Consider the following 27,794-nt stretch of genomic DNA (forward strand, 5'->3'; position numbering starts at 1 on the left):
AACCAATCCATCCATCCATCCATCCATCCATCCATCCATCCACCCATCCAATAATCAATCAATCAATCAATCAATCCATCCATCCATCCATCCATCCCAAGTTTCAAAGTAAAAGTACTTCCTTTAGTTATACTGCCACAGTAAAAGAACGTCATCATTGTAACTACACAGTAAACACTGATAGAGAACAACAGATCCCTCACAGCCACAACAACCAGTGGATCCATTGATCACTGATCAAAGCATTTTATCATTTATTGATCGACTGATTAAAAAGAAAAAAGCGAGTGGAAATAATGAAAGTAATGGCAAACAAATGCTGCATATCTCCAAAATCAGGCAGGTTTCCAGGATGCCAAGTGGCCTACTCATTTTAATGTAACAATTGCCGATGAGAACTGGTGTCAAAAAGGGAAATAGGAGGGAAAAAAAAAAAATCGATCACAGACTTTCATGATCGATTACCATGGCAACGAACGAAGCTTCGAAGCTTCGAATTTTTTGGGTCAGCCCTAGTAATGTCCCTCTTGTATTGAAGCCCCAACATGAGCAAACAAGTCTATGTTTTAAGCTTGTTTGTAGCAGAAGCTCCCAGCACTGCTCTTCCTGGTCCCACTTCACGGCTCCGCAAATCGCGCGAGATTCCAGCAGAGCAACACTGGGAGCTTCCGCTACAAACAAGCTTAAAATATAGACTTATTAAATTTTTTTTGGAACAATTTCTCATGTCGGGGCTTCAATACAAGAGGGACATTACAGACGAGCACTATGGAGGTATTTGGATGTTTTTTGGTGTGTCTTTTTGGACGAAGAAAAGTGAGCTCTGTTCTCAACCGTCATATGGACATGCAGTGCTGCACGGAGCCCCGCTGTAACTCAGAGAAGCCACGGAGGACTCTGAAACTTCTCTGAAATTTCAATTTTGGGTGAACTATCCCTTTAATTCCAATGGATATATAGTATCTGATTGGTTTGGGGCTGCGAACAGGAACTGACTGACTGGTGAATAAAATCAGTGTCAGTTCAACAGGACGTCAGGTGGAAATGAAAATCAGCATTAGTCACGTAACAGTTGGTTATTAATAGACGTCACCAGACGCTGGTAAATGAACCTGTCGATGGTTTGTACTGTACGAGTCACATCCGCTACGCGTCTTATTACACCGTTTAAAAACCACTCGTCTAAATTTAACCTGACAGGAGGTTAGAAATATCAACAGATACTTTAAATGTAAACACTGACGTCAAACATATAATATTTATTTATGACTGAAAACCACCATGATGTGCCATTGGTATAATTACCACACGTATTATACCTCATCCTATAATTAAATCTTAATAACATGAAGCTTCTTCTGCCCAGAAGATCAGCTAATACATTTTAAGATGTTTTATTGTAACATTAGTTCATCAATATCTGTTCCATCCATTAGTTGACTTATTTTAATGATAAAATCTTTGCGTAAAATTGTTTGGTTGTGTTATGTGCATCATTTTGAGCACTTAAGTTGATAAAAGAAATTAACATTTTATATTAGAGTATAAAAATTTAGTTTTCGTTTCTTTATTTCATTCATCATTCTCACCATCATTTTGAACGGGCCAATGGGAAAAGACCCACAGTCTGACCAACCAATGGTGTGGCTTCATCCCTGAACTCCATCAGTCAGCCAGTTGTTTACAGATGTGCTAAGGAATAATATTTGAACCCTTTGTATTTATATCTTCATTTATACATCCTAAAAACCGTGACATTAAAGGGATAGTTCACCCAAAACTGAAATTTCTCGGCGTAGCAGTGCATGTCCATATGACGGTTGCAAATGGATACCAACTGTCTTCGTAACAAAAAGACACACCAAAAAACATCCAAATACCTCCATGCTGCTCGTATGTAATGTCCCTCTTGTATTGAAGCCCCAAAATGCGAAATTGTCCCGAAAAAAATTAAATGAGTCTATATTTCAAGCTTGTTTGTAACGGAAGCTTCTCGAAGCTCCTCTTCCTGGTTCATCAAATTTGACAATTTTTTTTCGGGACAATTTCGCATTTCAGGGCTTCAATACAAGACGGACATTACATATGAGCAGCATGGAGGTATTTGGATGTTTTTTGGTGTGTCTTTTTGTTACGAAGACAGTTGGTATCCATTTGCAACCGTCATATGGACATGCACTGCTACGCCGAGACCCCCTGTAACTCAGAGAAGCCACGGAGGACTCTGAAACATCTTCCAGCCCTTAGTCCACATGAGGGGGAGGAGATAATGAGTGAAATTTCAATTTTGGGTGAACTATCCATTTAACGAACAAACACAATCTAATGCTCATTAAAAATAAAGTGTTTCATGGACTTAATGAGACTGAGGGTGAATATTTTTAAGGAACACGACTGAAAACATCTGGGAATAGGTGAAGCCAGGGGGAGGGAACATCTGGAGAGTCAGGTGTAACATCAGGATGAAGCCAGGGTGTCTCTGATGTTTTAATGTTTTACCTCCACCCCCACCTCCCCCTCCACCCCCTCCTCCCCCACCTCCCCGAGGGTTCAGCTGATAATCAAATCTGAAGCTTCCTTCCTGTTTAATAGCTGCGTTAAATAAAGACACACCCACCGTCCTAAAGCACATAGTGTCTGTCTTTACTTGTGACTTAGACAGGGAGACCAGATCAAATTTATGACGTATATATCTATATTTAAAGTTTAAATTTTTACAATAAATATAAATGAAGCATTTTATAAAATAAGAGCATAATCATAGTTTTGTAACTTGGTCAAACTTCTGCACTTCTGAAACTTCTGCACTTCTGGACTATTTGTACCATAAAAACCCACTGTTTTTCATTTTAGTTTTGATTGAAGCAGTAATTTTACAGTAAATAAACAAGTGAATTCTTTTTTTTATTTTTAACATGTTTGCTGCGGAAAGTTGAGTAACTGGGTCAAACATTTGCACTTTAGGGCTATTTGTACCATATATAATACTGTTTTTTATTTTAGTTTAGGCTGAAGCAGTAATTTTACAGTGTAGAAACCAAGTGATAAGAATAAAATATAACTTCTAACATTTGTTTGCTGTCAATAGTTTTGTAATTGGGTCAAACTTTTGCAATATTTATAGTTCTTTAAAAAAAAAAAAACAGTTTGTACACCTGTTTGCTGTCCAACTCAAGTTTGTCAAGTTGTATTACTAGGTCAAACTTTGGCACTTTTGGATTATTTACATTACACATACCACTATTTCACCATTTCATGACTTTCATATTATTAAGTAAAACATAGTTTTGAATTGTTAACATCTATCTCCTGTAGTAAGTTTTGTAACTTTAGGCACTATTGGACTATTTACATCATACAAACCACTATGTTTATGTGTAATTTTACAATACATAATCAAAGAGACCAAATTAGTACGTAGTTTCTAACAGTTGTAGTAGGCCTACGTTTTGTTTTCTGGGGCTAACTTTAGGCAATATTGGACTATATTTACATCATACAAACTACTATGTTTATCTTTATTTTATATTTAAAGCAGAAGTAAGCGATCCGGTGGTTTTGTCTAACTTCCTGTCAGCCGATGGAGTTAGCAGTCCCCGCCCTCGTCCCTACGTCACCACATTCACGGCATCCCTTGTCTGCACACACAGAGAGGACCGCCCCTTTATGCCATTCTCTCTCCTCATTGGATAAAGGTTGTAGGATACAAGGAAAGTTTTCTCCTCGGCTTACAGCAGAGCAGAGTGACTGACAGACCCGTGTTTCAGACCAAACACTCTATAGAAGTGATTGCTGTCAGAAGATACAACTATTTAAGACTTATATTAACACAAAAATATCGCTTACTTCTGCTTTAACATTTATGTACAGAACAATACTGTTGTGCCAGGGGAAAATAAAAAATATATAAATATATACCTGTATATATATAAAAGTAAAGAAGATCATATTAAATAAATAAAATACTTATCCAAAATAAAATTGTTTTTTAACGCTTTTGGTATTTCAAGTCCTTTGGTGTCGGTGCCATACTGAAAAAGCTCTTTCAAAAAAAGTGCAAAGTTAGTTTGTCCATGTTTATGCTATGATGGTTGAGCGTTTTATTTTGACAGCTCTACTTCCGGTTTGCCCCCTTGCGCGGCCGCTGCGCTGCCTGTCGCGAGCTTATTGGCGGCGCCTGACAAATCGCTAACTGACGTGACGTCGCCAAAATGACACGTACCTGCCGCCGTGAGGCTGCCGCCGTCGTCCTCAAACATCAGTCTGAAGTCCAGCTACTAGGTTCAACTTTGGCACTTTTGGACTGTTTACATACATACCACTACATATTTAATAAATTTCATAAGTTGTAATTAAAAACATAGTTTTGAATTGTTAACATCTATTTCCTGTAGTAAGTTTTGTTTTCTGGGTCTAACTTTAGGCACTATTGGACTATATTTAGGCCTACATCATACAAACAGATGTTTATCTTTATTTTATATTTAAATGTGTAATTTTTTTTTTACAATACATAAACAAAGTAGTTTCTAACAGTTGTAGTAAGTTTTGTTTTCTGGGTCTAACTTTAGGCACTATTGGACTATTTACATCATACAAACCACTATGTTTATCTTTATTTTATATTCAAATGTGTAATTTTACAATACATAAACAAAGTAGTTTCTAACAGTTGTAGTAAGTTTTGTTTTCTGGGTTTAGGCACTATTGGACTATTTACATCATACACTATGTTTATCTTTATTTTATATTTAAATTACATAATCAAATAGACCTAATCAGAACGTAGTTTCTATTAAGTTTTGTTAAACTTTAGGCTCTCTATAAAACCGTACAAGGAACCAGTTAGTTTGTCCATGTGGTTTATATTATGCTATGATGATGGTTGAGCGTTTTATTTTGACAGCTCTACTTACTTCCGGTTCGCCCGTGCGGCCGCTGCGCTGCCTGTCGCGAGCTTGGCGCTAAACTGACGTCGCCAAAATGACACGTACGTACCTGCGAGGCTGCCGCTGCCGCCGCCGTCGTCCTCGAACATCAGTCTGAAGTCCAGCTCCTCGGCGCAGCGGTTCAGCGCCGACATTTGGCCCGAAGGAAACTCCCGCGCTGGAAAGAACCAGCCGTTACCGCGCGAGGAGAAGCCGTTACCGACCTGTCTGTCTGTTTAACGCTGACCTGTCTCACGCGCTGCTGCTGCTTCTTCCATCCGACCGACCGAAAGCAGAACAACTCAACTGTCTCAACTGACAACAACACACACAGAAACACACAGAAACACACACACACGTCGAGCTAAAAGTTGTTCACCGACATCCACGCGCTCATAATGAAACGGTCCCGCGCGCCGTGGCTCCTCTCGGGCAGCAGAGTTGTTGTAGCCATGTTGTTGTTGTTGGAGTTGAGTCGCTGTGTGTATGTGTGTGTGTGTGTGTTCGCGGTTTGAGTTCGACTGACTCCTCTCCAGGTTGATCCTGCCTGGTGCTGCCTTCACGGCCGCCTCGGACACTTCAGCTTCATAATGATGAGAGCTACTCTGCAACAACAACTCTGAAGTATAATTATATAATCACATTTATGCTACTTTATTCTCTTATTATAGATGGAAATATTCTCCTGTTTTAATGTACTAACTAACGTTAAAGCAGAAGTAAGCGATATTTTTGTGTTAATATAAGTCTTAAATAGTTATATCTTCCGACAGCAATCACTTACATAGAGTGTTTGGTCTGAAACACGGGTCTGTCAGTCACTCTGCTCTGCTCTGAGCCGAGGAGAAAACATTTATCGTATCCTACAGTTTTTATCCAATGAGGAGAGAGAACGGCATGAAGGGCTGTGTGTGCAGCCAAGGGACGCCGTGAATGTGGTGACGTAGGGACGAGGACCAATAGATCCATGACGAGGGCGGGGGCTGCTAACTCCATCGGCTGACAAGACGTTATGGTGCATTCAAGGCAACCCGTAACTCGTGTTTTTCCGACCTGTGAAGTCGTACCAGTTCAATCTGGTACGAGTTCACGGGTCAGAAGTTACGAGTGGCCGTTATAGTGACTCTCACAGGTAAAACAGGTCGGAAAAACACGAGTGGGTTGCCTGGAACGCTACAAAGTCGTAAGTTGTGACTTGAAGCTGTAATTTACGGTTTCAAAAGCCTGCCTGGAACGCAGCATTAGCCAAAACGACCGGATCGCTTACTTCTGCTTTAAATATATTAAGTATAAAAATACAAAACTGTTTTGTTATGTGACCTCTTGCACCTGTTTCAGATTAAAAGTTGACTTAAACAAGATTTCATCCTTCACCATTTCTATACCAATCAATTACAACTAAATAAATATTTAATGCAACAAAAAAAAAAAGGCTTTTTAAAATTTTATCTGGTGACACTTTGGACGGCCTCGACCCCAGTACTTTTGCTTTGAAAAGCTGAAGTTCATTTTCTTGAGAGTTTGTCTACAGGGTTTTTACTTGCACTGCAGTATTTCTATTAGATTTAGGTTCGGTTTGTATGTTTGTGATGTAGAAGCACCTGAAGGCATCATTCACAACTGTTTTTACACGTCTCCTCCATCAGCTCTTTGTGTCACAGCTTCAGATCTCTGATGTACAGAAACTTAATAAACTAACTTCAGATGACGCTCTTCTACAGTGTTTCATACCTCGATGGCAACAACACACACATGTGAAGTGCAGCGACTGTGTCACAGGTTGAGACGACTGAATTGTGAAATTGTGACTGTGAAGACATACGTTCAAGAGCAACATCTGGATTTAATCAATCACAAAAATACAGAAAACTACACTTATGATTATTGATTTTTGGTTTTATTTTGTTAAAAAATAATAAGAAAAAGGAAAAAACGACACAAACTAAATAAAAAGTGATCATCTGTAAACACTCATGTGTGTTGCATTCAGTTTATTTTTGGAATTAAAACAAAACAAAACAAAAAAAGTTGTATTAAACCGTTTCACACAGTGATTAAGTACAACTGTCTGTTTTTTCCCATTGCACCTGAACGCACCATTAGCCGGCCCGGTGATGACGTCAGCCGGCGGGTGTCTCACTCTCCGTCTCTCAGGTTCAGTTCAGGACTTTAAAAACTTATTAAACCTTTAAAAAAAAAAAAAAACCGAGGAGGTGAATGTGATTATTCATCCTACAACTGGAGTTTTGTTTGTCCCAGTTTAGGATCGAGGCACCTGAAAGCATCATCTCCAGTGTTGCGTTTACAACAGGTGGTGACGATGAATGAGCGCCACTGCAGGCTCTGAAAGGGTTAATCCACCTTTTTAAAAATGATATTTATGTAAAATTAAAATAAAAATAAAATAATAATAAAACCTGACACATGTTTGAAAATGAAAAATACATTTTTGTAACGTTTCTCAGCTCAAAACCTTCACCAATAATTAAAAAGGAATAAAAATAAAAGAACAGGTTGATTGAATACATGAAAATAAGATCGTTTGGCAGCAGAAATAGGAGATAATCAAACGGTGGTGAGGACAAACACAGTTAAACTCATTTAATTAATCTGATTTACAGCTTCTTCAGCACAGAAACACATGATGAGTTCAAGGACCACCAAAAAAAAAAATAATAATTTCTTAAAATGAACTAAACTTAAGTTCCTCTTTAAGGCACCGGGGTTAAAAAAAAAAAGAAGTAACCATGTTTTTTTCTGACATATGAGACATTAAGACGTCTTAATGTGAGAGAGCAGCACTGCCCCCTGCTGGCTCCTCCTCTTCATCACCCCCTCCTCCTCCTCCTCCTCCTCCTTCGTCCCAGTTTGGACCAGTGGAAGTTTCCAGTTGGAACAGAAATGAAAAGTTGAAAAATAAGGTAACACTTTACTTGAATAGGTATTCATAATATTAACATAACACTGTCATAATAACCATGACATAACAGCTGTCATAAACATCAATGAATACTTATGACAGCTGTCGTTAAGTGTCATTCTGTAAGTTATGTCACTTTTGATGCAAAGTTGACATTGTTTGAGATGTTTTTGTTCTGACAACTTGACATAAAGACAATTTAAACTGTCATAGCAGACCTAATTGCCAAACTTTAAAAAATTCTCAGTTCTCATAACAAGGACATCTCATATAACCTCCTGAGACCCAGGGAAAAAAAGTTTTTTGATTTTGATTTTTTTTTTTACATAAATTAAGTGTTGGGATGGTAAAGAACAAATTGCAAAGAAAAAAATCTGAAATTTTTATTTTATTTGAATTTTATAACCTGTGCACTGTAGTGTACAACAGGACTATATTGTTCTCAAACGTGTAATATTTTGATGCTTATAATGTACATGGAAAAACTAGAATTATCATGTAAAATACAGTAATATATTATAAAAACTAATGTAAATTATAGGGTTTTCATTCTTTTTCATCAACTACACTATTTATCTTTGTGATTTCATCATTAGAGATGGTATTTCATTGACCATTCAGACGTTTTAGAGCAAAAGACAAACAGGTTGCTTCTTATGCTATTATGATTAATGCCTCAACAAAAGGCTTGTTGTCCATCCATGAACAGTTTTCATTGATCAATCATTATTTAGAGTCAAGAACAAAATCAAGGTACCCGTTTTCTGGCGTATATTTCCATGGGCATTCATTTTGCACTGATTTAAAACCTCAAAACCCTATGTTTTGGTTTCGGCCCATAGAAACCAATGGTGCACCACGTCAGCTCTGTGTCTTGATCTCCCTCATCTGGCTCTTCCTCATCTGAACTTTTACACTCTCCTACAGGGTCATCATCTTTCCTTGGACTCTTATCCTCTGATAAATCAACTTTGCATCAAAAGTGACATAACTTACCGAATGACACTTAACGACAGCTGTCATAAGTATTCATTCATGTTTATGACAGCTGTTATGTCAATCTGATGAATACCTATTCAAGTTAAGTGTTACCAAAAATAAAATAGAAATAAAACAAAGTCCAGACATGTGAAAGCAGCAGCTTCTCTAAACGTAGTGTTCATCTTCATCATCATCATCATCATCATCATCATCTATGGTTGCTCTGGTTGCGGACGGTCGCCGTTGGAAACCGCGGCCGTCTCTGAGGTTTCCTGTTTGATTTCAGCTACGTGTCGTTTCCTGCTCGTCTCGACTTCCTCCTCCTCCTCTTCCTCCTCTCCTATGGTGGTGGTGCCGTTCTCCATCCTCCTCTCCTCCTTCTCCTCCTCCTTCTTCTCCTCCTCCTCCTCCTTCTCCCTCTTCTCTCTCTCCATCTCCCTCTTCCTCTTGCACACCAGACCGGAGTCTTCCTCGCCGATGCGGCCTTCAGGGACGCCGAGGACGCGCAGGCACACGACGGCCGCCGCCTGCTCCGCAAACTTCTTCGACTTCTCCCTGGAAATAAAACAAACAGACAGAATGATGAAACGACGGGGGAGAGGAGGAGGAGGGGGGGAGAGAGAGAGAGAGAGGAGGGGAGAGAGAGAGTAGAGAAAGAGAGAAAAGGGGGGAGTAGAGGGAGAGCAGAGAGAGAGAAGGGGAGAGGAGAGAGAAAGGGGGGAGTAGAGGGAAAGGAGGAGTAGAGAGATAGAGAGAAAAGGGGGGAGTAGAGGGAGAGAAGGGGGGAGTAAAGGGAGTAGAGATAGAGAGAAAAGGGGAGAGGAGGGAGTAGAGAGAGAGAGAAGGGGGGAGTAGATAGAGAGAGAAAAGGGGAGAGTAGAGAGAAAGGGGGAGTAGAGGGAGAGAGTAGAGAGAGAGAGAGAAAGGGGGGAGTAGAGGGAGAGAGTAGAGAGAGAGAGAGAAAGGGGGGAGTAGAAAGAGAGAGAAAAGGGGGGAGTAGAGAGAGAGAGAAGGGGGGAGTAGAGAGAAAGAGAAAGAAAGGGGGGAGTAGAGAGAGAGAAAAGGGGGGAGTAGAGAGAAAGGGGGGAGTAGAGAGAGAGAGAAGGGGGGAGTAGAGAGAAAGAGAGAGAAAGGGGGGAGTAGAGAGAGAGAAAAGGGGGGAGTAGAGAGAAAGGGGGAGAAAGGGGGGAGTAGAGAGAGAGAAAAGGGGGGAGTAGAGGGAGAGAGAAGGGGGAGTAGAGAGAGAGAGAGAAAGGGGGAGTAGAGGGAGAGAGAAAAGGGGGGAGTAGAGGGAGAGAGAAGGGGGGAGTAGAGAGAGAGAAAAGGGGGGAGTAGAGAGAAAGGGGGAGTAGAGAGAGAGAGAAGGGGGAGTAGAGAGAAAGAGAGAGAAAGGGGGGAGTAGAGAGAGAGAAAAGGGGGGAGTAGAGGGAGAGAGAAGGGGGAGTAGAGAGAGAGAGAGAAAGGGGCAGTAGAGAGAGAGAGAGAGAAAAGGGGGGAGTAGAGAGAGAGAGAGAAAGGGGGAGTAGAGAGAGAGAGAGAAAAGGGGGGAGTAGAGGGAGAGAGAAAAGGGGGGAGTAGAGGGAGAGAGAAGGGGGAGTAGAGAGAGAGAAAAGGGGGGAGTAGAGAGAGAGAAAAGGGGGGAGTAGAGGGAGAGGGGGAGAGTAGAGAGAGAGAGAAAAGGGGAGAGGAGAGAGAAAAGGGAGGAGTAGAAAGAGAGAGAAAAGGGGGGAGTAGAGAGAGAGAGAAGGGGGGAGTAGAGAGAAAGAGAGAGAAAGGGGGGAGTAGAGAGAGAGAAAAGGGGGGAGTAGAGAGAGAGAGAAGGGGGGAGTAGAGAGAAAGAGAGAGAAAGGGGGGAGTAGAGAGAGAGAGAAAAGGGGGGAGTAGAGAGAGAGAGAAGGGGGGAGTAGAGAGAAAGAGAGAGAAAGGGGGGAGTAGAGAGAGAGAGAAAAGGGGGGAGTAGAGAGAGAGAGAAGGGGGGAGTAGAGAGAAAGAGAGAGAAAGGGGGGAGTAGAGAGAGAGAGAAAAGGGGAGAGGAGAGAGAAAAGGGGGAGTAGAGGAGAGAGAAAAGTGGGAATAGAGAGAGTGAAGGGGAGAGTAGAGGGAGAGAGAGAAAAGGGGGGAGTAGAGAGAGAAAGGGGGAGTAGAGAGATAGAAAGAAAAGAGGGAGTAGAGGGAGTAGAGAGTGTGTGTGTCTCACCAGAGTGAAGGTCTGTACTTCTTCTCCGCCACCGTCACCGTCGACTGGAAGCCTCGGTCCTGAGAACGCTGCACCTGAACACAACACACACACACACACACACACACACACACACACACAGACACACACAGATGAAGCAACAGGTGACAGGTGTGAACTCTGTGGTTTCCATGACGACGGTCTCTCTCTCTCTCTCTCTCTCTCTCTCTCTCTCGTACCGTGTGGTAGAGCGGCTGCTGCAGCTTCTCTCTGCGGCTCCACTCCAGCAGGAACATCTTGGGAGTGATGTGAGGAGGATACTCCCTCCTACACACAACAACAAACACAACACAAACACACAATGAGGAGGAAGTTCTGGACAACAACTCAACAGGAAGTGTTTCTGGGGACACGATACAGCGACCACGGCGGTGGATCTGACTACACGCAGGCGTAGCTCACAGTCGGCCATATTGGAAGGGGCAACTGTCTCTGACTCTGCTGCAGTTACAGTGCAGTAGATGGTGATCTAGTCATCTGCACTAAAAAAACTATACGTAACTCTGTGTAAAATAAATCAGTATGTAGCTATTACTTTAAGGCAGAAGTAAGTGATATATTTGTGTTAATATAAGTCTTAAATAGTTATATCTTCCGACAGCAATCACTTACATAGAGTGTTTGGTCTGAAACACGGGTCTGTCAGTCACTCTGCTCTGCTCTGAGCCGAGGAGAAAACTTTTCTCGTATCCTACAAGTTTTATCCAATGAGGAGAGAGAACGGCATGCAGGGCTGTGTGTGCAGCCAAGGAACGCCGTGAATGTGGTGACGTAGCGACGAGGACTGTTATGGTGCGTTCAAGGAAACTCGTATTTTTCCGACCTGTGAAGTCGTACCAGTTCGATCTGGTACGAGTTCACCGGTCGGAAGTTACGAGTGGCCGTTATAGTGACTTTCACCGGTAAAACAGGTAGGAAAAACACGAGTGGGTTGCCTGGAACGCTACAAAGTCGTAAGTTGTGACTTGAAGCTGTAATTTACGATTTCAAAAGCCTGCCTGGAACGCAGCATTAGCCAAAACGACCGGATCGCTTACTTCTGCTTTAACTATTTGCATAATGTTACTTTTATAAAAAAAAGTACATGATTAAAATTATCCGTGATTCTAAGTTTGCTGCATCATAACTGCATAAACGTTCATAAAAAATCAAACCGTTTGGAAATCGGACAAAATTATTTTTCATTATAGAGAATGTGGGCGGCATCTTTGGAGGATCGCGGATGTAAACACTTGCTCGTCTCCCTAAAAAAAGTTCCCCAAAGTCGCTTAAAAGTGATCATGGTGGGACAGTACTGCTGCCACAGTAGTATGAGCACTAATACCAAAAATGAGATAGTTCACGATGTCTGGATAAGTCAGTGGAGGGAGTAAATCTGGGTCTTGAATCCAGTCCCCACTCTCTGTTTACGTTTGCGTTCCTCCAAAGATGGCGCCGACGTCCCACAATGCAAAGCGGCGTGACGTCAGCTTCACATTCTCTATAGCAGAACATGCACCAGAGGCTTAATGCTCTGAGGGAGAGAGTTGCCCGTCCCAAGATGGCCGCCGTACTGGCTATGCCGTGTCATTGGGAAACAGCAGCTGCGGGTGAGTCATCTAGTCTTCTTATATATCTATGATTGGGGCCGAAGGACAAAAAAAAGAAAAAAAGGCAGCTGAAGGACGTCTCTATTCTGACAGGTTGCTGCTGAACCGCGTCATAGCTAATTACACTGAAGTTAACCAGGGCTCAACTTCTCCTCTGGTGAAGCTTTGGACGCTTTGGTCGCTCAGTGTCAGCCTGGTCCGTCACTTGATTGTGTCCTCCAGAAACAACTTCCTGATGTTCAAAAGCACCAATGATAAAAATATGAATCCTGTAGCTTAAAGAGATAGTTCAACATTTTGGCAAATTGGCCCATTGCCATAATCCCTATAGTCATAGCAGTAGGTTTGTTACCTTTAATTGTCGGTGCAAGCTATTTTTAGAACGGTGGAGCAGAGCCGTGAGCTGCTCAGAGCTACGCTACGGAGGCTCATTATGGGATTTCTTGGTTTCCCTCATCAAACTCATCAAATACACAATCCAACAACTCCACAACGCTCTGGTGGACAAGTTGTGACCTGCACATTCACCACACTATGAGATAATAACACAACGTTACCACACAGAGTTGTTTTAGAGGGAAATGCAGAGACTGATGATGAAAAACTGTCCCTAAAGGCAACACGCATCAGCTGGTTTTGCATGAATTTACCTCTAAAACAACTCTGTGTGGTAACGTTGTGTTATTATCTCATAGCGTGGTGAATGTGCAGGTCACAACTTGTCCACCAGAGCGTTGTGGAGTTGTTGGATTGTGTATTTGATGAGTTTGATGAGGGAAACCAAGAAATCCCATAATGAGCCTCCATTCGTAGCGTAGCTCTGAGCAGCTCACGGCTCTGCTCCGCCGTTCTAAAAACAGCTTGCACCGACAATTAAAGGTAACAAACCTACTGCTATGACTATAGGGATTATGACATTGGGCCAATTTGCCAAAATGTTGAACTATCCCTTTATAGACGTTTTAACACATTTAACACATTTATTGATCCAGATCTTTATCAATCCAGATGTTTTAAACCCAGATGTACTGACCGTTCAAACTTGAGGGCCATGGTGGTGACGTCTCCGTCGAGGACGGGTCGGTCCGTGGTGCTGCTGCTCTGCAGAGCGTCTCTCCGGCCCTGCAGCTGCTGCTGCACCTGCTGGTAGAACGGCTGCAGCCCGTACGCCTCGCTGCAGCACGACAGCATCACAGCATCACCTCACACCAGCTCCGTGTGTGTGTGTGTGTGTGTGTGTGTGTGTGTGTGTGTGTGTGTGTGTGTGTGTGTGTGTAGGTGTGTGTAGGTGTGTGTGTACCTGATCTCCGCGGTGCTCTGCGCCGCCTGCAGCTGCTTCCCCAGCGGAGACTCCACTTTGTCCCGCAGCATCTGACACAGACAGTACTTGGTGTTGAAGGCGTGGTTCTCGTACCGGATCGCCTGTCGATCACAGCCACCGGCAGTTCATCCGTTATTCATTAGGATTATTAGTTTGTATATTTTTCTACATAGTTGTATATTGTTTATTCTACACCTTTTGATATTGATGCTGCTGCCAATGTGCTGTTAATTTCCCCCCTTTGTAACTGTAACTGTAAGCACTTTTAAATCCAGGTTAAAAACATTTCTCTTTTCATGTGCTTATAGCTGAGCTCTTCTAAGAACTTAAAACTTTATCTATTTTCTTTTACAATTTTACTCTTGCTTTTAACTCTGTTTTTAGTGTTTGTTTGTTTTTATTCTATTTTCATGCTTCTCTTTTTTTTTTTTTGTCTTTATGTAAAGCACATTGAGTTGCCTTGGTATGAAATGCGCTATATAAATAAAGATATTGCCTTTTGGTGGAATTACAGTAAAACATGTGTCATAACATGGAGATGAAATAAAACCTAAGAACAGATTTAAAACTGACAAAACAAACCCAACATCTTCATTTTCATTTTCAATCTATTTATTCATTTTAAGCTGTTTCTTTGTTTTTTCTTTTTGTTCTATGACGACTTTATTTTTCTTTTCTACTTTTATTTCACTCGCACATCCTCAGTTTGAGTATTCCATCACTTTATCTTTGACATTTCGAATACATTTTTATTTAATTTTATTTGACTCCGCATTTATTATTCTACATGTATTTTCCTTCCAACTTTATTCTTATATTATTCTCTTCTATATGACTTTTTATTCATGAATCATTTATCCCTCTGTGTGTAAATGTGAGTCATATTTATAATTTTTATTCTGTACAACACTTTGTGTGACATTGTTTGGATGGAAAGTTATATAAAAATATATATGCAATACAGTATATGCATATATAAAAATATATACGCAATTACAGTTAAATTGATACAAGTGCTGAACTTTATCAAAAGCAGATATTAAATTGAGTGTTTTTCAGCAGTTAATGTTTTTAGAGAATTTATAAAATAAAACTTTTTTTTTTTTTACCCTTTATAAACTAAAATTAATTGATTATTCAGTAATTATCAATAGATTGATCAATGATGTAAAGTAATTGTTAGTAGCAGCTTATAAAGATCTCCTTTAACAGACTCTAAAGACTGTGTCAGTGATGATGCTGATGACGTCGTCACTCACGTATCTGAGGTAGTCCTCCATCACCGTCTCCACAGGAAGCGGCTGGCGGCTGAACACCGAGGCGTTCCACATGGCGGCTCGAGCCAACATGACGGACGACGCTCCGGTCGCCGCCCGGAACTCGTCCACGTCGGCGTTCGTCTTCACCAGGTCCAGAGAGCCGCCGCTGCAGAAGCAATAAGGGGAGGAATCGAACACACGGCGTTATTATGACCTTTGACCTCTCTGATGTTTTAACCCTCTATGGTACGCTGCATTATGATGCCAGTGGGGGAAAAAATGTTTGAAGTGTTTTTATGTCTCAAAATAGACTAAATAAACATAATCTAAAGACATTTTTAAAAATTATTTATTTTTGGAAGTTTTGGGGATTTTTTAAACACCAGTCTCTGTAGACTTTCACCTTCACTGGCCTCATCCTCATTCTCATCTTCCTCATCATCATCATAATAGCCTGATGTTTACTTTACTGCATCCAAAATCACATTTATTAAGGATAAAAAACTAAATTATGATGAATTATATGTTTTTGAACATTATATTTACACCTAAACACACACTACCATAGTCTCATAATACAATTTTGATTGATTGATTGATGGAATATTGATTCCATAATGGTCCACTGTCGCCTCAAGGCAACATTGCAATTTTCTATAATGGTACGTTGTTGCTTTGGGGCAACAGGTGCATTTTAACAAGTTTCCATTATTTAATAAGTAAATAAATTTCATGGAACTATTAAAAATTAAACTTGACTAATCTATTAGTGTAAATATATTTTTTCCCAGATGAAAAAGGGCCAGGAAGTTACTGTATGTTTTCAGACCGTTTTAGTGCAGCAAAATGGCAAACCTGTTTCCTTTGAAAAAGTCTGCAAAAAAGTGTTTCAGTATGGCTTCTTGAAAGTCATGTGATAAATTAAAGCATTGTTATTGGTTCTCTAAGGTCTCCTCTCTTTTTTAAAGTATTACAGCATTAAATGGGATGAATTGTGGAGATGTGAGAGGCCAGAAAGTGGTATGTTGCTGCCTGAGGGCAACATGGTACCATAAATAAAACAGGAACAGTGTCTTTGTTGTTGTTTACTTGGCGATGATGGGGACGGCGACGGCCCGAGTGACGGCCTGGATGTAGTCGCAGTGGACGGGATGTCGAGGTCGCTCGTCCTTAAACCTGCAGCACGACAGAGTAGAAGTCATCAGAACAAACAACAACAACAACAACCAGCGTTAACGAGGTGGCGGTTAACGAGGTGGCGGTTAACGAGGTGGCGGTTAACGAGGCGTTTACCGGCCGTGGACGGCGATGGCGGCGACGCCCGTCTTCTCGATCCTCTGGACCAGACTGATGGTTTCCTCCAGCTGGAACCGGTGGAGAACAAGAAACCAGTGAGAGGAGGAAACTGGGAGACACAAACACAGCTGTGCCGAGGCTTTTATTTTGAAATTTTAACCACTTATTTTGAAATTTTAGCCACCTTTATTTTGAAATTTAAACACTAACCACTTTTAACCACTTTTGAAATTTTAACCACATAATTTTACAACGGAGAATTAGGGCCACATTGAGAAAAAAAAACAAAAAAAACACAGACTTTGAGAATAAAGTCATAAATTTACTAGAATAAAGTCGTAAATTTACGAGAATAAAGTCGTACATTTCCTACGAGAAAAAAGTCATAACATTACGAGAATAAAGTCATAAATTTACGAGAAAAAAGTCATAACTTTACGAGAATTAAAGCAGAAGTGAGTGGTCCGGTCGTTTTCGCTAATGCTGCGTTCCAGGCAGGCTTTTGAAACCGTAAATTACAGCTTCAAGTCACAACTTACGACTTTGTAGCGTTTCAGGCAACCCACTCGTGTTTTTCCGACCTGTTTTACCGGTGAAAGTCACTATAACGGCCACTCGTAACTTCTGACCGGTGAACTCGTACCAGATCGAACTGGTACCACTTCACAGGTCGGAAAAATACGAGTTTCCTTGAACGCACCATAACAGTCCTCGTCGCTACGTCACCACATTCACGGCGTTCCTTGGCTGCACACACAGCCCTGCATGCCGTTCTCTCTCCTCATTGGATAAAAACTGTAGGATACGATAAATGTTTTCTCTTCGGCTCAGAGCAGAGCAGAGTGACTGACAGACCCGTGTTTCAGTCCAAACACTCTATGTAAGTGATTGCTGTCGAAGATATAACTATTTAAGACTTATATTAACACAAATATATCACTTACTTCTGCTTTAAGTCGTAAATTTACGAGAATAAGTCGTACATTTCCTACGAGAAAAAAGTCATAACATTACGAGAATAAAGTCGTAAATTTACGAGAATAAAGTTAGAGATTTACGAGAAAAAAGTCGTACATTTCCTACAAGAAAAAAGTCATAACATTACGAGAATAAAGTCATAAATTTACGACTTCATTCTTGAAGTTTGTGATTTTTTTTATTTGTCAATGTGGCCCTTATACTCCGTCGTATCATTTTGATAAATTTCCTATTTTAATTTTAAGTTTAGCGTTTTTCTTCACTATAACCTTGTTGGAGTTAGTGGCTAAACTTTTTTGTGAGGTCACTGTGACCTTTGACCACTAGAATGAAATGGAAACAAGATGGCGGAGGGAAGGAGGAAGGAATAAATAAATAAATAAAAATAAAATTCAATAAAGATGAAAAACAGAATCTGGAAAAGGAGAAGAGTTCTGGTTTTACCGACGGCAGAATCCGGATTTTACACGTCACAGGGATCGAGACTCCGGTGACGAGTTTCCTGAGGATCTACAGAGAGAGGAGAGGAGGAGGAGGAGGAGGAGGGGGCGGAGCTAAAACCACTGTCTACGCCCATATATGGTCAACATCATTAATATTCAATGATTAAATATAAAACACAACACACTCACGGCCTCGATCTTGTCGGGATCGGACAGGAGAGCAGCTCCCATCCCGCCCTGGGAGCCGGCAGAGGTCAAAGGTCAAAGGTCAGACAGAGGTCAAAGGTCAGATCAGCTGCAGCAGCGACAGGTAAACTCACCTTGGTGGAGTATTCCTTCGGACAGCCCATGTTCACGTCGACAGCCGCCACGTCCTTCTCCCTGAGCGACACACACACACACACACACAGAGTCAGAGAGCATCATGGGAAATCAGTATCACCTCACACTCTGATGTTTCTTAAAGGGCCGGCAGGAAGACAGCTGATTGGTTGGCTGCTCCCAGATGTAAGGATGATGTCATTTATCTGTTTATGTGCTGATGCATCTTCTAACTGGGTGTTGAAAGGGTTGTTCAACTGGTTGGTAACTAGTTGGTAATTGGTTGGTGAACTGGTTGGAAACTGGTTGTTAACTAGTTGTTCAACTAGTTGGTAACTGGTTGTTTGACTAGTTGGTAAGTAGTTATTAAACCGGTTGGTAACGAGTTGATAACTGGTAGTAGAACTGGTTGGTAACTAGTTATTAAACTGGTTGGTAACTGGTTGGTAACTAGTTATTAAACTGGTTGGTAACTGGTTGGTAACTAGTTATTAAACTGGTTGGTAACTAGTTATTAAACCGGTTGGTAACTAGTTTTTGAACTAGTTGGTAACTGGTTGTTTGACTAGTTGGTAACTAGTTCTTAAACCGGTTGGTAACTAGTTTTTGAACTAGTTGGTAACTGGTTGTTTGACTAGTTATTAAACCGGTTGGTAACTAGTTTTTGAACTAGTTGGTAACTGGTTGTTTGACTAGTTATTAAACCGGTTGGTAACTAGTTTTTGAACTGGTTGATAACTGGTTGTTTGACTAGTTGGTAACTAGTTATTAAACCGGTTGGTAACTAGTTATTAAACTGGTTGGTAACTGGTTGGTAACTAGTTATTAAACCGGTTGGTAACTGGTTGGTAACTAGTTATTAAACTGGTTGGTAACTAGTTATTAAACCGGTTGGTAACTCGTTTTTGAACTAGTTGGTAACTAGTTATTAAACTGGTTGGTAACTGGTTGTTTGACTAGTTGGTAACTAGTTATTAAACTGGTTGGTAACTGGTTCTTGAACTGGTTGGTAACAAGTTGTTGAACTGGTTGGTAACTAGTTGATAACTAGTTGGTAACTGGTTGTTTAACTGGTTGGTAACTAGTTGATAACTGGTTGGTAACTAGTTGATAACTAGTTGGTAACTAGTTGTACTCACACGAGTCGTGCGACGGTCAGCGCTCGGTCCGGATCAGCTGTTCCCTGAAAAAACACAACACAGCTTCACTCTCTGACTCCGTCTCTCTCTCTCTCTCTCTGTCTCTGTCTCCATGACGACGAGGACGTTTCCTGTCTCACCATCTGGAAGACGACTCGGTCCTTCTCCCTCTCACACGTCCTGAACATCACCCGGTCGTCAGGGGCGACGAAGTCCACCGTCTGCAGCACCTCTGGTAAAACACACAGTGAAAACACACTGATGATGTGATGTGAAGTGTGTGTGTGTGTGTGTGTGTGTGTGTGTGTGTGTGTGTGTGTGTGTGTGTGTGTGTGTGTGTGTGTGTGTGTGTGTGTGTGTGTGTGTGTGTGTGTGTGTGTCTGTGTGTGTCTCAGACAAAGACGCTGCTTCATTTAAGATTATTGAAGCGTTTACACGATGTCACATGAAGCCTCGGGGGTTTGTTCAACATCATCAGTTTCTGGGTGTTTGGTGCTGGATGTGTCAGGTTTTAGTGTTTTAAGTTGTTTTTCAGTCTTGTCTTTGTGTTTTTGTTATTTTTTTTGTCTGATCTTTACACTTTTATTAGATTTTTTTGTCTTATCTTTCTATGTTTAATCAGTTTTTAACCCTGTCTTTGTATTTTTATTTGTTTTTCTTTAGATTTGACATTGCATTTATACAGATTTTCCTGTCTCGTCTTGTATCGTGAAGACAGCCATGTGCAGCAGCTGAGTCCAAAATGAGTTTCCCTACAGTAACAATAAAGTTTTAAACTTCTTTTCTTTGTATTTGGAGGTGTTTTTTTTTTTGTCTAATCTTTCAGGGTTTCCACTCTTTTCTTGGAATCGTTTTCCAGGACTTTTTCAGCTGCTACAGTCTGACAGACATTAGTTTTTAAGCCATTCACTGATTCATTCATGCTTTGGAAGAAGTCTTCTTTTCAACAATGGTACCTTACCTTTTGTACATTTAATCAGTTTGTTTCTGTGTATTCTTCTCTCTCATTCTCTCTCCCAGAAATCTGATTTAAGATGTGCAGTCTACGGCTCTAACTAATGAAATAATCTCTTAAATGCTTAGAAATTATAACAAATGTATCATAGAACAGCACAAACATGTTGTTTTTTTGGAAACAAAATCCTTAGCAGAGTCTGAAAAAGTCAAACTGAGCTCTGGTAGCTGATGTCATGATGTGATGAATCACTTTCCAGGACAACTCAAAGCTTTTCCAGCTTTTCCATTTGACTTTTTTTTCCTAATTTTCCATGTGTTTACTATGACTGGAAAATTGGTCTAACATTTTCCAGGACGCGTGGGAAACCCTGTCTTTGTATACTCAGTAGGTTTTTGGACTTGGATTTGGATTTCCAGTCCAAAATGAGTTTCATCACAGTAACAATAAAGTTTATTCCAACTCTAACCCTTACCGTTCACCACCCTGTGACACTGGGCCATCTTGATGTCGATCAGCTCCTGGAACAAACAACACACACACAGTTCACAGCACTGACATGAACCCTGAGCTCAGTTTAAAGGGATAGTAGCATTTTTTTTAAAGTGTGGTTGTATGATCTCCAAAAACCCCCAAGTACTTTAATTGCAGTAGAAGACTCTCTGCACTCCTCCCGTTAGCAACGCCAGCCCATAATAGCCCTGCCCAGAGATTTACAACATACAGTGTTGTGAACAGACCCAAAGAAACGGCCTATTTTCACGGCCTAAAAGAGGTTTTACCTGAAAAAAAATACACAGTTCCATTGTTCACTGTAATATAATTTTTTCCAGCCCTTCAAAGTGCAGGAAAAACACAGTTTTTATTTGGACCTAACCAACTCACGTATCCTTCCGCCCAGGGTTAGCGCCCGCCGATCAGCAGTTGGTTAGCTCCAAATAAAAACTGTGTTTTTCCTGCACTTTGAAGGGCTGGAAAAAACTATATTACAGTGAACAATGGAACTGTGTATTTTTTTCCAGGTAAAACCTCTTTTAGGCCGTGAAAATAGGCCGTTTCTTTGGGTCTGTTCACAACACTGTATGTTGTAAATCTCTGGGCAGGGCTATTATGGGCTGGCGTTGCTAACGGGAGGAGTGCAGAGAGTCTTCTACTGCAATTAAAGTACTTAGGGGCTATTTGTAGATCATACAACCCCACTTTAAAAAATGCTACTATCCCTTTAACCTCCTTCCTCCTTCCTCCTCCTCCTCCTCACCTCGCAGTAAACCACGTCCGCTCCGTAGTCCAGCGCCAGCAGCCTCATGGGCAGCGTCCCGACCCGGACCATGGGGGCCAGAGCGGTGATGCCCCTGAAGCTCAGCCCGCTGCCCGATGCTGCTGCTGCTGCTGCTGCTGCTGCTGCTGCTGCTGCTGCTGCCATCGCGCCGGCTCAGAGCTGCTCACAGGTCAGAGGTCAGAGGTCACAGGTCAGGGTGCACGGTCGTTATTGATCAGAGGACAGACAATCAGCCGAGAATCACACTCTGACTTTACACGTGTGAATCTGACTTTACAGAGCTTATTCTTGTTTCCAGTTCAGAACTTTTTTTCCACCTGTATCAGAACTTGTTTCATAGACACAGGAAGTTCACAAAATGCAGAGCTTCAACAAAACATATGCATTTCACAATCTGCACCAGATATTTTGATAATATATATTTTTTTAAATCTCAGTTTTTTATGAGGAAAATTAAAAGACACAGTGATGAGACTGCACCATATTGAATATTTTAGTTACTGTACGTGTGCAAAACAATCTAAATGTGGATTCATGTGTTGAAAAGTTATTTGATTAAAGAGTAAAGAATAAAATACGCTTGATTGATCTGTTAGATGAGGGTGGAAGCTGCAGTGACTCTGCTGATCTACTTTTTTAATTCTATTTACACACCCAACACACTCTAAAAATGAAAACTTAAAGTTGTTGGCCTTACCATATTTTTTCAGCTAACTAAACAAAAAACATTGAGTTGTGTTGTAAACTAATCAACATTATTTATTTCAACTATCTTTTTCAAGTTTTTTGGCTAAAGTTGGCCTAACTTAATAACTTGAGTTAGCAAACCTCAAAACTGTGCATTTGAGGTCAGGACAAGTTCTAGAAGTTGAGACAACAAGAACTGGGGTCTCCAATGCATATCTGCAGGGGTTCCACCACAACGACACTGCTGCCATGTGCTGCCGACATCTCTTACACTTCTTACTCTCAAGGTGAGTATTTTGCTCAATATGGTACTAAAAGTCAGGGTTCACGTGTGCAGATTATACATTATTATATATTTATTGTCCCCCTCACGGCTAAAGAGAGTTGTAGATATTAATTGTTTACCAGTTAGCTCTGTTAGCTCTGTTAGCTCCGTTAGCTCTGTTAGCTCCGTTAGTGCGGCTACAGTGGAACTGGAGCTCATTTATTAAACACAATGAGCAGTGCTACAAATAACTGGTATACTGCTTATGTGTGCCTCTGATGTTAAAGTTTAATGTTACTTTAGAGACTCATTTTTACAATTGGGTGTCATGTAAACATGAATATATGACATTAATTGTTGTTAATTGTCTTGGTGGACTGACAGGAGGAGACAGAGGTGCAGCCCATGGTCACAGAAATCCAGGAGAGATGGCCTGCCCTGTGTCTTAAGGAACAGGTAAGAAAATGTGTGTGAAAAAGTTGCTAACTATTTTATATCACAGAACTATTGCTTGCCTTATACAATGAGTAATTCAGCACCTTGCCAATAAAGGTATTCAGAAACTGACTACTTAAGAGAAAATCCATGTGAACTGGTTCGGTTGGATTAATGTGTGCTGTTTTTTGTTTATTTCAGATTTGCAGCAAGTTCTGATGTGTAACCAAGGAACTGTTGTGGACATTTAGAGCAGCCGTGCCAGGAAAAGGGACAAGACAGGGAGAGACGCTTGGCTGTTCTTGATGAACAGGTGAATTCATGTTATAAATATCATGTATTTTTGATTATGGTTCAGGGTTACCTGAGCAAGCCCTTAAAGGGATAGTTCACCCAAAATTGAAATTTCTCTCCTCGTGTCGACTAAGGGCTGGGAGAAGTTTCAGAGTTATCCGTCGCTTCTCTGAGTTACAGGGGGTCTTGGCATAGCAGTGCATGTCCATATAACGGTTGCAAATGGATACCAACTGTCTTCGTAACAAAAAGACACACCAAAAAACATCCAAATACCTCCATAGTGCTAATGTCCCTCTTATATTGAAGCCCTGAAATGCGATATTGTCCTGAAAAAAATTAAATCTGTCTGTCCTCTTCCCGGTTCGTCCAAATTTGATGGATGCCACCCCAATATAAGACCTAAGTTTAAACTAGTCACAAATTAATCTCAGCTGCAGTGTTTTTAACCAAATGTCCTATGGCTTTCCTGTGTCCAATTTCCAGACATCACAATGCATCAAAGCAGAGCATGTCTAGACCTCAGATTTCAGAGACACTTTTCCTGAAACGCCTGGTGAGTACAGAATGTCTGTTTTTATTTTTGGTCAACCATGAGTGCACATTAATTATCATGCACATATAATTCTCTATGCCATATTGCTTTAGAATATAGAAAAGATGAAATATCCACACCTTGGATTGTAGCTCCCAAAAAACTGTATTAATCACCAACGCCCCATATATTTTTGCCTTCCACCTACAGTAGCGTAACCCAGCTTAATGGCGGAGAGGCTTCATTCTCCCTGGAACACGTTATAAGTAATTTATTTAACCAGCCATTTAATTTAAGGTTGAATATGGAGTTTTACCAGAATACCACAATCTATTGATCATCGTAGGCAACAACAACAGAAGAATAATTCCTGCAGTCCGTTGCCAGACCGTTGCTTAGTGTAGCACACTGTTGCTTGGGACGCCGCTCTGACCAGAGTAGCACAGAGAAAAACTATTTAGGATATTTCATTTCATTTATTAGTTTATTTCATAGGGACAGTGCACCACTAATCAACAGAGTTAAAAGAAAACTGTAAGTGGGCCAGAGTTAGCCAACAAGGCTAGTTACCTGATGTTTCATTTTTACCGCCATTGAACAGCTTCAGACTATTGTGATGTTAGATAATTGACTTGTAGCTTGTTACAGGGATGAATAGCAATTAGAATCACAGGCAAAAAAAACTGTATAGCACAGTAACTGTACACTACAGGTTTACTCAGGCTGAGACACACATTTAAAATTACACGCTGACATAGGTGTTTAGTTATCTTAACAGTGTTTATATTGAATTTGGTTGAATTTCTGCTTTCAACAGGACACCGATCCAGAAGACAGACAAACAAAAGGGTCCAAATGGGAGTGCTCACCGTGTTCGTGGATGATGGTGCACCGGCCTCGCTTCAAACTGTTAACAGCATTGCTGTGGTGTTGCTGTAGTGCTTTTTGACTGTGTTGTGGTTTGGACTCTTTTAACAAGTTTGGCCACACCAGTCTGCATCTTTTTGTTTGTGTGTGCAGTGTACAGTACTTGCACTACTGGTAGATAGATTTAATCATATTTGCTGGAATATTGCATTAAATGTTTAAATAAAGATGTTTTACTTAACTAGTATTATTTGTATTTGTATTATTTGTTGTTTTAGTTGCCACAACTTGAGACTATTTATAAGTACAACTTGAATTTTTGAGTTTTGATGCATTTGAAAGGTAATTTATCTGAAACAAAAATAATAAGTTGAGACTACTAAATTTTAAGTGTTTAAAAAACTCAAAATTTGAAGTTATCTTTAAGTTAATTTACAAGTTATCTCAACAAAAGATAATTTGTTGGCTTAACTTTATGTGGTTTTATTCAAAACTTGAGAGTTTTAGTTGGACTCAAAACGCAAAAATCTATTGCAGCCAGTTACCTAGAATTTTTGAGTTTTCACAGCCCTTTATTTTTTACGGTGCAGAAAAGTAAACAAACAAACCAGATAAAACTAAAACTATAGGCCTACATATTTACATCTGTTTATAAAAAAGGCAAATGAAAAATCAGGGGTAGCTAGCAATTCAAATTTGTCCTAAGTTTTTTTTAAACCTGTATTAGAACTTGTTTTTTAGACACAGCAGCTTACAAAATGCAGAGCTTCAACAAAAGGTGCATTTCACATTTACAATCTAGAAAGAGTTTACAGCAGTTTATTAAATCTTTCACAGATATGAACAGTTTTTTTTTTTTCGCTTTTTGGTTTTTATAGAATTTAATAGAATCGCTGTCCTGCTGGAGCTCAATGTAAAAAGCAACTAAAGAGGGTTTTCTTCATGTAAACTTACATTTATGAATTATGCAAGAGTACCATCAGTATGAGGTTGATAATAAATGTTTCACTGGGCTTTTTTAACTTAAATTCTTTATCAACATTGTTAGAAATAAAGTCACAAATGTCGATGGTTCAGAGCTGATCCACAGTAACACATACTATCAACTTTTAACACTGCGTCCACACATGATGTAACTAAAAGCAAAACTCCTAATTAATTATCTCATTTTAAAATATAAATGCGTTTAATTTGCAAAAAGAATCACAAGCCGAATAAACACCGGGGTGATAGTGATGAGTTAATGAGTTAGAGTTGAGCTCTGGGAGGAAAGAGTTCAGGTTTAAACATGGTAAACTGAGTTTTCTGGGACCGGTGGATGCTAACACTGTAGCCGCCGCAGCAGCGCTGTTTTCGGACACAGAGGAGGCTGAAGCACCGCTGCAGACGGTTGAAACGCTCCGCTACTGTAGCAATGGAAACATGTTATATTAAAGCTTTAAATGCTGTAAATCAACTCACCGGCATTTATGTTGGTGACAGACAGCGGCTGAAACGTGCGATAATCATGTGGGGACAGAAATGAAGCGTGCTCCGTGTCCACTTCCTGTTTAGACCCGTGCGTCATCGCAGCGTCATAGATCTGTGACGTGTAGATCAGCTCAGCCAAAGACGGTTGAATATCTTTGGCTCAGCCAAAGCTCCAAGGAGAAAAAGTCTGTGGATTTTATTTCTAACAATGTTGATAAAGAATTTTGGTTGTTTTGGAGGGACGTGCTGTTTGGACTCTTATAAAATAATATATAAAATAAAAATAAGTAAAAGCCCAGTGAAACATACTGTATATTATCAACCTCCTCATACTGATGGCAAAATTACATATTCATAAATGTAAGTTTGCACAAAGAAAACCTTCTTTTGTTGCTTTTTACAATGAGCTCAAGCAGTAAATCGATTCTATTAAATTAATTAAGACCAAAAAGCGATCAAAACTATTAATATCTGTGAATGATTATACAGTATATCTATAGGACTGTAAACTCTTTCCTCCCTGGTGTAGATTGTAAATGTGAAATGCATTTTGTTGAAGCGCTGCAATTTGTAGGCTATGTCAAACAAGTTCTAATAAAGGTTTCTAAAAAAAAAAAAAAATAAATAAAAATAAAAATGAATTGCTTGCTGCCCCTCATTTTTCATTTCCATTTTAATAAACAGATGTGTGTATATATAGGCTATGTATAGTTTTTGTTTTATCTGTTGTGTAAATAGAATTAAAAACAAATGTAGAAAAAAAACATAGATCTGCACCACACAGAACCAGAGAGTCACTGCAGCTTCGCTGATCTAACAGATAGATAATCAATCAGGCTTATTTTATTCTTTAGTCTATTATAAATAAACTTAAATTATGAATTTCTGCAAAACATTAATCAACATTTGGATCTTTTTACACACGTAACTAAAATATTAAATATGAAACAATCTCATTACTATGGTATGTCTTTTTATGTGCATTTTAATTAGCCACATAAAAAAAATTTGATTTTTCTTTTTTGTAAACATTGAAATACAAGTTTTAATACTGGTTAGATATTTTCTGGATTGGAAACAGTCACACTGAGGTCGTCACATGTCCACCATCACATGTTTGTTTGTCAAGTTGCAGGAAATATGGTCATAATCTCTTCACGGAGAGTTACAGAGTTGGATAATCACTGACCTCTGACCATTTGGATACAAACTGTCACCACTTCACTTTATCCTAATGCACGTTTGAGTGAAACTGTGTCAAAATTAGTGTTTCGTGAGAAAAAAATTGATTTTATGAGGTCAAAATGTCTGTGACAGAAGTAAAGAAACTCCCTCTGAACGTTTCCTAACACATCACATGAGTTCTTCGACGACCAAAATCTAATCAATCTGTCCCTCAGTTTGTGCCAAATGTGACTGATGAGTGTTACAGAGACATTGTGTCCAGGAGAATGACACAAACAGACAACCTGGAGGCTTAAAAATGGATACAGAGTGATCAATAATCAATATACTCTCTGACCTGATTCTTGAAGTGCTACATCAAAGTAAACTGGATTTGCTGGAAAAAACAGAAGCGACAGAAAAGTAAATCCT

The 27,794-nt window shown here is 40.1% G+C and overlaps 2 protein-coding genes and 1 long non-coding RNA gene across 4 annotated transcripts in view; 1 reads left to right on the forward strand and 2 right to left on the reverse strand.

The window, feature by feature from the left end:
- The window catches only part of LOC310987561 (nuclear factor of activated T-cells, cytoplasmic 3-like), a 39,649-nt gene extending 34,223 nt beyond the window's left edge, over positions 1-5,426 (reverse strand). The window contains exon 1 of the mRNA XM_083973877.1: positions 4,999-5,426. Within this exon, the coding sequence (XP_083830003.1) occupies positions 4,999-5,083 (85 nt within the window). The 5' untranslated portion in view covers positions 5,084-5,426. The remainder of the gene's footprint in view (positions 1-4,998) is intronic.
- Positions 5,427-8,904: 3,478 nt separating this feature from the next.
- Positions 8,905-26,271, reverse strand: dus2 (dihydrouridine synthase 2). Of its 2 annotated transcripts, none has more exons than XM_083973719.1 (16): positions 26,190-26,271; positions 21,625-21,804; positions 20,842-20,887; positions 19,552-19,643; positions 19,412-19,455; positions 18,272-18,332; positions 18,141-18,188; positions 17,953-18,018; positions 16,528-16,598; positions 16,324-16,410; positions 15,235-15,400; positions 13,955-14,025; positions 13,688-13,828; positions 11,245-11,332; positions 11,027-11,100; positions 8,905-9,384 (listed from the first exon to the last, which is right to left on the reverse strand). In XM_083973719.1, exons 2-16 carry the CDS (start codon positions 21,787-21,789, stop codon positions 9,042-9,044), a joined length of 1,563 nt encoding a protein of 520 aa, XP_083829845.1. In that variant the 5' UTR covers positions 21,790-21,804; positions 26,190-26,271; the 3' UTR covers positions 8,905-9,041. The 2 variants fall into 2 exon arrangements, with proteins under 2 accessions (XP_083829845.1, XP_083829844.1); XM_083973718.1 differs by having other exon boundaries at positions 13,955-14,076.
- On the forward strand, positions 22,564-24,920 carry LOC310986781. Its single transcript, XR_014595422.1, has 5 exons — positions 22,564-22,619; positions 22,982-23,053; positions 23,234-23,345; positions 23,813-23,882; positions 24,679-24,920. It is a non-coding gene; the product is annotated as an uncharacterized lncRNA (long non-coding RNA).
- Positions 26,272-27,794: the final 1,523 nt, after the last annotated feature.

The sequence above is a fragment of the Trachurus trachurus genome, assembly GCF_905171665.1.
Source record: "Trachurus trachurus genome assembly, chromosome: 6".
NCBI lineage: Eukaryota > Metazoa > Chordata > Actinopteri > Carangiformes > Carangidae > Trachurus > Trachurus trachurus.